This window comes from Pyxicephalus adspersus, chromosome 8, assembly GCF_032062135.1.
Source record: "Pyxicephalus adspersus chromosome 8, UCB_Pads_2.0, whole genome shotgun sequence".
Lineage (NCBI taxonomy): Eukaryota > Metazoa > Chordata > Amphibia > Anura > Pyxicephalidae > Pyxicephalus > Pyxicephalus adspersus.
Genome location: NC_092865.1, coordinates 48,340,037 through 48,354,948, shown reverse-complemented (window position 1 = coordinate 48,354,948; position 14,912 = coordinate 48,340,037). Strand labels below are relative to the sequence as shown.

The window sequence follows — 14,912 nt, the reverse complement described above, 5'->3', positions numbered from 1 at the left end:
TGGTTCACCATATTTTCAATGTTAAAGCACCTCCAGGCATTTACCAGCAGCGTGAATCCAGTGTTGTCGCTGCTGAGATTCTCAATGCAAAATCATAGGTCTCCGATCCCTCTTGATACCCCCTTAAAAACACCCCTGTATACAGAGAACCTTACGTGGTGATAATTTGGTGTGTCATTGCATTCTAATGCCATTCAGGTTCCAAAGGTCGATTCCATGTTCCCAAGTGTTGGCCCAAGAGCTGGAGGCACCAAAATGACTATTTCTGGGAACCGGCTTGACGTCGGTGGAGAAGCACGCGTCCTGTTTGATGACACTCTGGAATGCAGAGATCTTGTGTGAGCCTCCATAATATTTTTTGACCTCCAGTTAATTCCTATTTTAAATGCTGAGATCTTTTTGAAATCTCTTTGTTGTGTCCTTTCTTGCCCTAGTAGACACTTTGTACTGTTCTCCTCTTTTTAGCCGTACAGAGAATAGCATCCGCTGCACCGTTCCACCGATGGGCTCCCTTCCCAACATGAATGTCACAGTTTGTGTCCAGTTTGAGAAAAGGTCTTGCCTGGATGGGAATTTCACTTTCCAGTACAAAGAGAACCCGGTGATCAGAAATATGGAGCCAAGGAGCAGCCACATGAGGTGAGTCTTAGAATGTACCTGGTTGTTCTAAAACTGCAGATTCTGAGCCCTTTAGAAGTACAATTTATGACCACATGGATGTGGACCTAATAACTTAGCTCAGGTGTTTTTAGTAAACGTCGCTGTTAATATGCCAACATATAAAGACATTTTCAAAAATCGTGTTCATCCAAGCTTGTGGTCACAGTTTGGTGAAGCCTATTATAGGTTCTACCATGACTGTGTCCTGGAGTATAAGGCCAGCTCCATAAAGACATGGTGTGGCCAGTTTGGTGACTACTATTACTGACTTTCAGCCTGCTGGGTCACTGGAGCGTATGGGTTTAATCGCCCAAGCCAAGTATTGAAACCTTGACATATTTTCTTTTTTTTTGTAGTGGAGGCCGAACCATTACACTTACTGGAGAACGATTCAGCCTGATTCAAGATGTTAAAATAAAGATTAAAAACCATAATGGAGGACAAATGGTAAATATTACTACTGACAGTTGTTTTTTTTTTACCAAAGGTCCTGTTTACACAACAGGAAGTGTTTGGAAATCTCTCCAAAGTAGTAATTGAGTTGTGGGGCAGGTTTTGGCTTTTGGTTTTTGGTCAACTGTACTGAAAAAATCACAATCTTGATGGTTTTCTTTAACCTTATTCCTAGAACTGCACAGTTATCAGTGACACTGTGATCACCTGTCCTTCCCCCACCGCCCCCAACAACACATTGGAGAAAAAAAACATTAGCGTGGCCTTTCTTGTCAATGGCGTCTATGACCTTTCCAACGCGGATCTTGAAGATGACCCAACAGAGAGGGCAATCATAGACAGCAAGTTCAGCCTGGAATATCAACCCGACCCCATGTTCTTCACCGCCCAAAAGGAGAAGTTAATCAAACACCATGTTGGAGAACCTCTGACTCTGGTGATACATGTGAGGAACTCATTCATGACTCCACATTCATATTTCGGAAAAATAAAGAACAACCAAATTTGTTTCTAATATCTATTTGTCTATTTGCAGAAAGAACTTGATGACCTGGGCCTGAGGGAGGATGAGTATCAAGTCAAGGTTGGCCATATTCCATGTGAGCTAATAGTCTTCAATGACAAAGTCATCCACTGCAGTATCAACGAGTCCTTGAGTTCATCGGAACGCTACCTACCTGTTACTGTAAGTATTTTGGAGTATGTTTTAGAACATTTGCTGCCTTACCAAACTACGTCTTTTTAATCATTGTAATTTGGGATCATTTGACATTTTATAAGCCTCTTGCAAGCTTTGTGCAGTAGAGTTTAGATTGGGAAAGTGCTAAGTATAAAGGTTCCAATTCCAATAAGGAGAATGCTGATTGGAAGGCAGAGTTACTTAGATGAGCTTATCAGTCTTCTGCTTATCTTTTCACTGCAGGAAGGGACAAAACCTATAGACACCTGTATCAGATCCCCTGCCCATTGCCAAATGTTGCCATCTTTTTCATAGCACCAACATTTTCCTCAATCTTGATTACTATTCTCCATGGAAAAGGTTACTTCACTTGTTATCACATGATGACATTCCAGCTTCTATGAACTCTGCTTTGTTAATAGAAATTTCAGATACTGAGAATCTGTCTTTACCTTCTAACTTATCGCTCCATGGCCAGATATTTTCATGACCTTGGCAAGCAAACGGCCAACTGTGTCACATGTCTTGGCAATAATCGGCTACATTCGGCCACCCGTTAATTAAACTATTCCTCCATGTCATAAACTTATTGGGCTTTGGAAAGTGCCCAAACCAAAAAACCAAAGCAAGCATTGTACAGCAGCGCACACAAAGCCCACGGCAATGGAACGTGGTTATTAATAATGGCAGAGTCCACTAAGCCAATTGTTTAGGTTTCTCCCTCACTGTCCGGAACAGAATATGTCAGTGTCAGCGGACTGACAAGGTCTTTGTCTTTGGATGACCTAAAGCTGAATAGCAGACGTTTGGTAAGAGACGCAAGTCACATGGTGTCAGTAAGTGACGTCTGAGATTCAACAGAGAGGGCAAAAATAAAATGAATATCCCTTGTTCTGATTTTTTGGCTGTATTTCTGCAACAATTTTCTGCAGCCAAATAAAGTGTCCAGATTACTTTATTGCAGAGGCAGAAAATCCTAAAACTCTGATGTGCGGGGCAGAGCGTGTAATAATGGAGGGAAATTCCTGATATGACTCAAATAAAAAGGAATGGGATTCTTTCATGGTTTCATCATTTTGTTGATGGGATTCATTTTGTGTTTTGTGGTCCTTCTGTATCCTATTGGGTCCAGCCTGCTGCCCAAGGACCTAATGTAGCCCCATAGAACCCTAAGACCCTATAGTGGTGATCTCCAGCAGTTTCTGGCTCCTTTAGCCGGATTTGAGTCTCCAACCACAACTATGGCACATCCACAGTTTCTGATCATCTCCTAAAGGATGTCTACAGTCAATGACAACCTTCTGTAGCATTACATATCTTCAATAGTAAATAATGCTTAGCCCTTTGGGGACCACCACTGAGGTTGGTCACCACCATATTATAGGTGGTGGACCATTTCCTCATCCTCTGCCCATGTTGATAGAGCAAATCCTCCAGATCCCGCTTTCTCACCTCCATTTTATTCCTGAATCATATGTTCTATATCAATCTCTGCACTGATATTGTTAAATATCATCTCTGTAACTTTTCCTCCAGTTGATAAGTGACATTTTTTTTACCTCCTCTGCCAACGAAGTGTTGGCATCTGGCTGTCATCCACAGTTTTAAGTGTCACATCACTTTGCAATACAATATCATCTGCCTGCAGCTCAGGCTCATCATATCTGGATATACGTGGATTCTATGACTCTAATAACCATACAACCTTCTTTTTCTGTAGATACAAGTTGGGAAATTCAACCAGACCATCACCATGCTTCATCTTGCCGGCATAGACACATCCATCATCGTGTCCATTGTTATCTGCAGCATATTGTTGCTGCTGTCTGTGGTCGGTAAGTGAGTGATCATATTGTACTTACTGTATATGCAAACCTCACACCACATCTGGTTTTCAATTTATTAAGCTTTGTGCCTCTCTGTATATATTTTTATTATTTTTATGAATTTGTTGCAAAGATTTTTGCCATTGTGAACAATATATACAATGGTGTGTGACGGCAGATATTGCAAAACACATTTACAATAAAGTCAGTTTATCATAATGATTAATCACATTGATTGCATTGTGCCAGAAACACTTATTTGATTGTCTTCTTTCCCAGCTCTGTTTGTCTTTTGCACCAAGAGCCGACGAGCTGAGCGCTATTGGCAGAAAACGCTCGTACAGATGGAAGAGATGGAGTCCCAGATCCGGGAGGAAATCAGAAAAGGTAATTAGGTGTAATGTGATCAATGAATTGTAACACATTATTTACAATCATTTTCAATAGCTCAATTACAGTTGTATTTTACAGCAATGTGTTTGAAACAGCTGCTTAAGTCTCCGCCCCAGAGGAATTTGCAATCTAATGCTTGCCACATTTAAATCTTCTGGATTCGAGTACATAAATTCTTATTTATGTATAAGACTTACAGATGAAGGCAAAAAGTTTATATATATTTTTATATATATATATATATATATATATATATATATATATAAATAGAATGAAACAGTCAGGTGGTAACTGAGCGCTATGATAAGGCTTTGTCTTTGGATGAATTTAGATCTCCGCCCCAAAGGAGCCAACAAGCTAAATCTTCCCACAAATACAAGTAAAATTCTTGTTTACACACAACGTATGTCAAGGCAACTAAACTTTTGTCTGGTCTGGTTGTCATTAAAAAAAGAGAAACCAACAAATGTTTTTTTAATGGCCATCATAACCTTATTTCTCTGCCCCAAAGGAGCCTACAATTTAAAACTTAGCACAGGTACTTAATCTGAATTCAATTTTCATTATGTTTTACATACAGTACAGGATAAATTTGGATATCCAATGCAGACTTTATATACAGGTAGTCCCCGGGTTACATACGTGATAGGGACTGTAGGTTTGTTCCTATGTTGAATTTGTATGTAAGTCGGAACCGGTACATTATTTTAATAAATGCAATTAGGACAGATGTTTGTCTCAACATATTATTAGTCAGCATGATGTCAGTTACTGTATAAAATCCTCACTGTGAGTTAATCACAAACAAAGCAAAAAAAAAAAAATATGGAGCCCAGACATTTATTAACTTCTGGAGCAAGCTGTGCTTTGATGTGCAAAAAGAAACAACTGCAGAGTTTGTCTTGGTTAAAGAGTTACAACTATAAGACTACCCATCATGACCAGACCTTAACCTTTTGATGACCTGAAGTCTCCACCTTAAAGAAACTCACAGTCTAAAGCTTGCCACAATTCTACTATTCTGAATTTAAGATTGGTTCTCATTTACTCATTTGTATTTTTGAACGTTGTAACTTTTGTGGCTACCACAAGGCCTTTGTCTTTGGACGACTTTAAGTCTCCTCCCCAGAGGAGCTTGGTTCTTTCAAGATTAAGGCAACTTTAATTTTTAACATGCAGATTTTCCTAATATTATTTTATATATATAAAAACAAAATCAGAATCAAAAGATTGTAATGTGTGTGGCCACATGACTCTGACTAAAGTTTCATTGTATTCTGCATTTTGGACGGAACGTGAAGCATCTGTGGGAATTGGGAAGCCAGGACCTCAGTTCTCATCATTGTGAAGCTCATAAACTTTTTCCAGGACAGATCTAATTTCACTGCACCGGCTTCCATCTTCTTTTGGTTCTTTTTTCATTTTATCCAAGGTCAGTGAGAAAACGCTGACAATGTCTTTTTTTTGTCTCTGGTTTTAGGATTTGCAGAGCTGCAGACAGACATGACGGATCTGACCAAAGAGCTGAACCGCAGCCAGGGAATACCGTTCCTGGAGTACAAGCATTTTGTCACTCGCACTTTCTTCCCCAAGGTATATCTGACCCCGTCTGTCTCTTTTACAAACAAGGGATCAGTAACTCCAATGAATGTGTGTAGATTTGATTTACTTTTCGATTGCTCTGCTTATATGAGATTTTAGTGATTGAATTAACATTTACTGTAGGTTACATTTCACTAATTACTTGTATTCCCCGCTGAATAAGGTAAAAATCAGTACATATAGCAATGAGGTGTGTTATTAATGAGCTTGTGATCCAATATTTACCATGAGTTTAGCAACACAAACAAGTCAGGCACCAGGGACACATTTTAATGATTTGCCTTTTTTGTACCATTTGAGATATTTGTGACTATACCCATCTGGATTAACTATCTACAGTTCTGTAAAAGTTTATATTTTTAGGTATGCAGCCATATTGTACTTGAAATTACACCACCCCACCAGGACCTTGCATGCTGACACGTTTCACTCCAAAAGGTTCAATCATAGAGATCTTTAGAGCAGAAGCTGGCCAAATGGTAGGAAGAAAGAGCAGCTAAATTGGGTTCTTTGGAAGGAAATGGGGTCGTACTTTGGCTCCTTTGCCTTTGTAACTCAAGGATCCTGCGCTGGAGTGATCCATTGGGGTGTCAGGTCCTTGTGGGGTCATTTACTTTCCAATATAAGAAAGGCTTATACATGGTAAAGATGCATTCTTTGCAATACCGGGATGGAATATTGCAGCCAGGTGCCTGTTGTTTTCCCATGAATGTGGCAGTTATAAGGGCCATCGAGCACATTGGGGGGCAATCCTTTGGGAATTGTTAAATGCCACTGTGGATAAATCAGTGCAAGGTTGTGTTGAATAAATGGGAAGAAAATGGTAAACAATCTCCTCAAAAAAGGAAGTGAGAATTGAAGCAATGTTTATTCAGTATTAGGTAAAATGTGTTTTTTTTTGCCGGGATAACCACAGATTGTGATTATCTTCAGATGCCAACTTTATTATTAGAAAAAACAGAAGGGAGCCACGTGTTTGTAAATCAGAGGGTGACATATTGTGAAAGACGCTGCTCCGAAAACTTCCCATTCAGCAGAAATTTGACCTTTATTATCGCTCCACTTCCCCATCAAAACTTGACTAAAGCCCAACTCTGTACAGAATACCCCCTCTATCCACATCTCCATATGATAAGAGGGAGCTGTACTGGTACCCGCAGAGAGAGGTGGAATAATTTTAGATGTAGGTACAATTTTATTTAAAATAATGGAGATTTGTGACTGTATTTGTGAACCTGATTTATTAAAGCTCTCCAAGAAAGGGGAAGATGAACCAATATAGGTGAACCTGGGTGATCCAGCAAATTTGGAATAGAACTGGTCCAGGATTAAAAACCTTTGCCAATTAAATCCTGGACCAGATCCATTTGAAGTTTACTGGATCCCCCAGGTTCTCCCATGATAGTGTAACTTTTGCAGTCTTGGAGAGCTTTTTAATTGTGCATGGTTGTGTGAGCCATAGCAATACAGTACATGTATTTTATGTCATCATTGAAACTGCTGATCTTACATGACTTATGTTTTGGCTGCCAGAAGTTTTGGGGATTTTCAAGGGTTTTCACAGAATGTTCCATGTGATTGTCTTTCTTTAGTGCTCTTCTCTATATGAGGATCGCTACATACTACCCATGCAGAATTTCAACTCCCATCTGGGGATCCCGGTACCAGAAACGCACCCGCTGCTGTCCCCCGACTGGAGGGTGAGTCTGAATAAATACTGGGTATCCTTTATTTTATTTGTAATTTTATTAATAAACAGTATTTATCTTGCACTGTGCAATAAATAGTTGAAGGGTTCCAGTGCCCTCTGCTCCTATAGTGCAACGCATCTTCTTTCTTCAGGCTACACATACTCAGCTATTATGAGAAATACTCCATATTTATTGTTATACGGAGCATGTAACACTTTCCCTTTCCTTGCTCACGACAGCACTGGTGCCCGATGATTGGCTTAGTGTTATCAAATGGTGATGAGGATAGATCCTTCAGACTCCTCTTTCTGCACATCAAGCCAAAATTTGGCATTTATCATTCCCAGCAATTTATTAAAGTGGTGGTAGGACCTAATTCCAGTATGTGAAATAAGGTGAATCTTTCCCTTTATTCTTCATAGAAATGAAAGGGCTGACCTTGCTGGCTTCTTAGATATTCAAATAGTGTTTGTAGGAAGTCAACCTGGATCACAGTTAGTGTTCCAGTTGATCCAGTAGGGTTCTGTGCCAGACACTCAACAGTATTTTTATAGCACCAACATAATACACAGCGCTGTACATTAAATAGGGGTCACAAATGAAAGACAGATACAAACAATGAAACAGGAGAGAACCTGGCCCAGAAGAGCTTACACTCTAGGAGGAGGGGGAAGTAGTGCACAAAAGGAGGGGGATGTGGATTGGTCAGTAAGTAGTGAGTCTTTAGGAGACAGAAGAAATTAGGCAGGTTTAAATGATTTTTATAGGGTTTTCGGGGCTCTTTTAGATGAGCAGAAAGAAGGAGCAAGCCGTATAGAAAGAGAAAGACCATTCCAGTGAGTCGGATGGCCCTAGAGAAGTCTTGGAGCCGTGCATGTGATGAGGTTATGAGAGAGGAAGTCATCTTTATGGAGCTGGCTTTGTACCCCAGGGCATAGTCATGCGGAAACAGAAAAGAGTCTTCACCAAACTACAAAGTTGGAAAAGCACAATTGTCCACAATGTCTTTGTATGATGGAGTATTACCAAGACCCTTCTTTGGAGACATCTTCACATAGTGGTCGTATAGTGTTTAGTACAGAAATATGTAATTTCCTTTGGCCAGCATACACACAAAATATTTTGGTTTATCCCAGTCTTAAAGTGGCAGGACATTCCACTTAGCTGCACCTCCCCAGCCTTGGATAACTGCAGGCTTTTCTGAATTAACCATAAACCCCCTTAATGTAATCTGGATGTCCAGGAGCTGTGGAGATTGTGTGCTCAGAAACAGCTGAAACCTGAGCTGCCTTAAGCCCCGCTCAGAATTAAAAGTTAATTAAGTGCTCCCAGTGTTTATTCGATGATGATTAGTGATGACAATCTCTTCTTCCTGCACGTCTCGGCCGTCTGTATCAAACCCATCAACTTCCGAGAACAGGAAAATCACCGGACACTTTTATTGGCTGGAACTCTGAAAAACTTTGAGGGTGGAAGATAAAAAAATCATATATAATAACATGTTTGCAGAAACAATAAAAGCAATCAGATAGGATCTGGGATGCCATTGGATGATGGATGACCTCCGATGGATGCCAGATGATTGTCACTGGAAATAATCTTTCATGATCATTTCCAGTGAAAGATAAATGAATGAGTACACACAATGCCATTCGGGGATGGTGGAGGACAAGTGAACAGCACCCCATTGTGCTCTCCTTCATAGCAGTAAATAATGATTGTTCCCGATTGGCCAAAGCAGGTTGATGAATTTCGTCAACCCGAGTCGTATACAACCGCTCACCTCCACCAACTATTATCTGACATTTGTACGTATTTAAACAAGAACCATTCAAGTAATCTGTAGAAAGCAATGAGGCTCCACATATTGCTACTGCTGGTAAAAAATACAAGCCAGCAGCCGATTGGTTCTTGAGCCACTATCAAATCGAATTTCCACCACAATTGACATTCCAATTCCAAAAGCCTTTTATTTGGTATAAAATGATTGCTACGCATTTATCCCTTTATCTTTCAAATTCTTATTGCTGTACCCAGCATGGACAGTACCTGCACAGCCATTTGTAGTCTCCACCAGAGGTGCATGTGACAACGCAGAAGAGCAATTGCTAGATACAATCAAACCCTCTCCAAAGTAATTAAGGGAAAGTTGTCCAAGTATATAACCATCAACTTTTATTTAATACAATCAAAAAAAAAAAAAAAGATCAAACACATATTCCACATTATATAAACTTATGTGAACAACATCAATTGGTCAGTTTTGTTTTTGTCAGTTATTGATAAAAAACAGGTGACTCGTTTCACAGAGAAAAACCCGCTTTATCAGACCAGGAGCAGGGATTATTTTATTAATATCTGTAGGTTTGTAGGATTTTAAACTTCAATATTTAAAGAGAGAAATGCTTCAGAATTCCAGCTAGCAATGGCCAGGTGTAAGCTTGGAAAAGTCGGAGAAATTGGATCTGCTGTAATACCCAAATTCATTTCTGTTCATTTATGGTTAGAAATGTGCTGAAAGGCAGAACGTTGTCACATCTGATATTGGAGACCTTATATTGATGTGTTTGTTTGATGTCACAGGTCCCGGAAAGCTGTCGATCAAACATGGAAGAAGGGATCGTCACGCTGTCAACGCTGCTGAACAATCGCCATTTCTTGGTCACCTTTATCCACGCGGTGGAGCTGCAGAAGGACTTCGCTGTGAGAGACAGGTGGGGGGAGAGTGACAGCTTCACGGCAGATACAAGTTATTTAAAGAGAAGAAAATAACATTGGTGTCTGTAATTGCTTTGGGCTGCCATCTGATACTTTGTGATGTGTCGCATTACATGTGAGAATTACCCCCGGAACATCTCATTCACACCAATCGCTACTTGCGTTTTAAATTTAAAGGGAACGTGTCCTAGCAGAGTCCCGCAGGATGTCATTGCTGCCCTTTTTCATGGCTTGACCTTTCCAAATTAGATATGAAGATCGGCAGCTCTGCCATATGGGCTTTGTGGGTGTTCAAAATCATGCCAAGCAATGTGGATTTTCAAAAGAGCTTAAATCAGGGCTCCTTTAAAGAGAACCTGTCAACAAACAATTACTTTAAACCAAAGTGTTTCTTTAAGATTTGCATTTACCATATTTTATGCATCCTAAGGCCTTCCTTTGGCAGACATCCATAAGCCCCCACAGTGCCATTGGGTGGTGCCATCTTCAATATGATATCAGCAGCCCTAGCAGACCCAAATGACACTCTATAGCAGCCTTTCTCAACAATATTACCCCAAAGGAAGCCTTGTAATGGTTTTAGTTTCTGAGAACCCCTGCTAAAACAGTCTATGGCTAAAAAAAGCTCCTTTTTAATGTTAGGCAATGGATAGATGCCCCCTCTTGGTCAGAATATCACCTTTGCAGACAATTAAAACAATATTTGTAACGCAACTGGCTGCCATCAGTGGGGTCCATCAGTGGGATGGTCAGTTAGCGACAGTTCAAGGAGTCCTAGCAAACTCTGGAGGAACCCTAGAATTCTATGGAACTGTAATAGAGAATGGCTACTCTGTAGTATTCATCTTTTTGGAATCATGTTCCCATTATAAGCAATAATTCACCCCTCAGTAGTGCTTTACCTACATACCATGTGACCTTGGGCTGTCTGAATTATAGCGCCCCCTTGTGGCAGTGTACAAATCCTAATGACCTCTTATATTTGTGCACTTTTACCCTCAGGTGTAACTTGGCTTCTTTGCTCACTATCGCCCTCCATGGCAAGTTGGAGTATTACACAAGCATCATGAAGGATCTCCTGGTGGACCTCATAGACTCGTCAGCCTCCAAGAACCCCAAGCTGATGCTTCGCCGGACCGAGTCGGTGGTGGAGAAAATGCTGACCAATTGGATGTCCATCTGCATGTACAGCTGCCTCCGGGTAGGTGCCTCAGAACCAAATATTTGTAACCACATTGTCCCCAACCATATCATGCTTCTGATCTTCCATGTTGGAGCTGAGCTGTGCTAAATAGTAATAGGAGATACTTTTGGCATCTTGATCATTTTTAAAGCTGCATTCAGTTTTTGATGGCATTAAAGTGATTGACTACAGCTAAGCAATACAGCTGGGTCTCCCTAGCCTGTGATTGGACAGCGAATGAGCAGCAGCTGACTAATAAGTCCTCCCTCTGCTCTTTCATGCTATCAATATGGATCCCTACCTAGAACAGAGTCCATCACCCCACCACTTTGTCTTTCTATTGGATTAAAAGGATACCCCTAGAGCCAGTCCAGATTTATAGTATAATCTCATAGGTATATAAATGTTCATGGTTTGGCCTATAGGGTCTGGTTAGCCCGCCGGGGGATTTCGGCATTAAGTACACAGACAGTGTGCGGTTATTACTGTCCTGTTGGTGCTAAGCTCTCCGGGGTGAAAGGTCTGAGGTCGTGTTGTGACAGCGGTGACCCCAGTAATAAGCCCTGGCTCTGTTCTGTAAAGCCTGCAGTTGATTATCGGCAGTCACTGGGGCTTAGAAAACAGATCCTGGTGTGTGATGGGGATTTCAGGGAGGGGAGGTGAGGTGACTCTATGCACAGTTTCCACATACGGAGCCCGGATTGAGGCCGGTTCTGTCATTCTTGGACCCGGTCCATTCTCCCCGCAGCCCCTAGATACATGTATTACATTGTTACAGCTCTGTATTGTCATCTGATCCTCGGTGTCACTTAATTGTGTGGTTGTCACGCTCAGCTGCAAGACATCTGTCTGGGCAAACAAACATTTACTATGGTGATGGGAAATTAAAGAGATTTTGCACCTTCAGGAAACAGCGGGCTAATTAAAGGGGAGATCCAGCCACTCAGCCGATTAAGGAAAATGATGAGAACTGATTTTGCTGGCAGTCATGTGACTTTCCCATCTCAGGGTGACAACGTCATATAAAGCATGCAGTTCTACTGTGTCACTGCCCCGCCTCCTGTCTGTTCTACAGACCACACTTTTGACATCCACACCACTCTTTGTACTCATATATGTCACAGCGCCACCACCTGGCTGCTTTTTGAACCACATTGGTGACAGTCACCTACTTCACCTTCAGATCTGTAGTTCTGTACACACCTTAGATAATTGTCCCCAAGGTGAACAATCAGGATTGCCAAATGTAGCATGCCTACAGCGGTTCCTAACATTGTTCAGCAATCTAACTACCAAGGTGGATCTATGCAACCAACTGGGACAACTGCTGTCACTTCCTACAGGGAGGATACAGCAAGGAGTCACCCACTCATCCTCCCCTTTCCAAAGAATTGAACATGCAGTGTCTCTGGCCTTGTTTAGTGATTTACCATAGTGGACCATTAGACAACCAAGATGACTACAATGCTTTCCTATAAGGGAAGAAACATCAGGGAGCCTCCCAATTGTCCTCCCCTCTCCATTGAACTGAGAAGTGAAGTGCGTACAGTGATGGCTAGTGCTGTTTAGCAATCTGCCGTGATGAATCACTAACTGACCCACCAAGATATCTGCAGTCAATTTTTATGGGGGGTGGGGAGCAGCGGGGAGCTTCCCACCCACTCACCCTTTCTATAGAAGTGAATAGATTTCGGTGTACACCGCTCGTTCCACCCACACTAAAAACAATCACAAGTTATAATTTCCAGTGACAGAAGTTTACTATTTCAACAAAACTTAAGTACCAAACCTAAAACTGATTTTAATTATGTCGAAATGACAAAACTCAGAATTAGGACGAATTCCATAACAGGCTGAATTAATCTAAAGCTGGACGAAATAAAATCCATTTATTTCCTAGCACAGTGCGTCAAATTTAAAGGATCCTTACCCTCTAAAGTGATGAACAGAATTTCCATTTAGTTTCAAAAATGTGCTTGAACACTGCACTGCAGATCATTTTCTCTCCTCTCTGAATTCAGCAAGTGGGAGGAGTCAAGGAGCCAGTGGGAGGAGTATAGGAGGAGGCAGGGCTTTTGGTCTCTGGAGGTAATTTATAGGACCCCACTAAAGGCCCTGGCTGTGGATAAGTGCACAGCTACAGCCAATCAGTTTAGTTTTAAAGGTGATACCTAAAATTTACATTGCTGGATTTTGGGTTTAGTTGGGTTTTAAAGGTCCATCATTCCAACATAAAATTCTTCTGGCTTTTTTTAAAACATTATATAAGCATTGAAAAAGCCACGCTCATGTCACAACTATGCCACGCCCACTCCAACCCTATGCTCCAATCCCACCAATCTATTCTTTGTTCTATGTGTCACCAACAGGAGACGGTGGGAGAGCCATTCTTCCTGCTGCTGTGCGCCATCAAACAGCAAATCAACAAGGGCTCCATCGACGCCATCACCGGCAAGGCGCGGTACACCCTGAACGAGGAGTGGCTGCTGAGAGAAAACATTGAGGCTAAGCCCATGGTAAGTGACAACAATGGTGTCAAGGTTTACAGAGGGTCATTTTGGTGTGTTGGGTCTTTCCACTGTTGAATCTGTTATTGGATATAATTTTATTGGTCAATCAGACTTTTTCCAGGTGCTTACCTATCTCTTCGATTGTAAGCTCTTTGGTGCAGGGTCCTCTCCTCCTCCTGTGTCCCTGTCTGTATCTGTCTGTCATTTGCAACCCCTATTTAATGTACAGGGCTGCGTAATATGTTGGTGCTATAAAAATACTGTTTATTATTAATATTAATAATATCCTAAAGCCCAATCAATTACCAATTCTAGGGGCTTTTAAAACAATATGTGCTTGCCAACATGTAGCAGAGAAAGCCCTCTTTGGGGAAGCAGTAGTCTCTCTGCAGAAGACATGCCCTTCTGAGTCAAAGCCAAAGCTGTTGATTGGAGGGGTCTCGTAGGGTGTGTGTCAGATCTATACACAGAGACCACTGCTTTCACATGGCGAGTGAGGTTCCTTTTCTGCAGGGGGTGGACATTTCTATTCAGACTGTGGCTGAAAAGAAATAAGACTTTGCACACCTTTTTGTTTCATTGCACCTAGAATGTATTTTGCTGATAGACTAAAAAAAAGTCATTTTCCTTGGACTTTTTGGACATGCTCAGGCATTATTTTCACAGACTGACTGCAAATTCCTCGCCGGTTGGCAACCCCGGTCCATCCAGGCTGACAGGCAGGTAAAATGAGCCTCAGCCATGTCTCACGCTCGCAGGAAAAGAAAACACAGTGGGAGTCGCAGTGATTTATGAGTCAAGTAACACATTGTGTTCTGCCCTGAAATATCCCAGACAGGGGCCATATTTAACCCAGCGGCCCTTGGGCTCTCTCTGGGGGGAATGACATGGAAGCGCCTGTCCCCAGGAGTCCTTTGATTAATGGCGGCGGACTCGCTGGGAGAGGGGTACCGCCGGCTGGAAAGACGAGGGATTTCATTTCCTATATGGAGCAGAAGAATCTGTCACTGCTGGTTTTGGGAAGAGGAGGGGGGGTATATAGGAATTACATAGAAGGGCCTGGTGTTGGATAGAAATGGGGTTTATAGGAATTACATGGGGGGGGGTGTATAGGAATTGCATCGTGGAGGGGGCCTGGGCAGGGGAGGTGAACATATGACACAAACTTTGCAGAATGTACAAAAGGCAAAGCGGGAT

At 41.6% G+C, this 14,912-nt stretch overlaps 1 protein-coding gene across 1 annotated transcript in view; it reads left to right on the top strand.

Annotated features, from left to right (window-relative positions):
- PLXND1 (plexin D1) overlaps positions 1-14,912 on the top strand; it is a 77,757-nt gene that overhangs the window by 48,453 nt on the left and 14,392 nt on the right. Inside the window, exons 15-26 of the mRNA XM_072420497.1 lie at positions 199-338; positions 466-639; positions 1,017-1,107; positions 1,289-1,558; positions 1,649-1,798; positions 3,513-3,627; positions 3,898-4,005; positions 5,492-5,604; positions 7,206-7,313; positions 9,888-10,018; positions 11,025-11,223; positions 13,575-13,721. Coding sequence (XP_072276598.1) covers positions 199-338; positions 466-639; positions 1,017-1,107; positions 1,289-1,558; positions 1,649-1,798; positions 3,513-3,627; positions 3,898-4,005; positions 5,492-5,604; positions 7,206-7,313; positions 9,888-10,018; positions 11,025-11,223; positions 13,575-13,721 — 1,746 coding nt within the window. The remainder of the gene's footprint in view (positions 1-198; positions 339-465; positions 640-1,016; positions 1,108-1,288; positions 1,559-1,648; positions 1,799-3,512; positions 3,628-3,897; positions 4,006-5,491; positions 5,605-7,205; positions 7,314-9,887; positions 10,019-11,024; positions 11,224-13,574; positions 13,722-14,912) is intronic.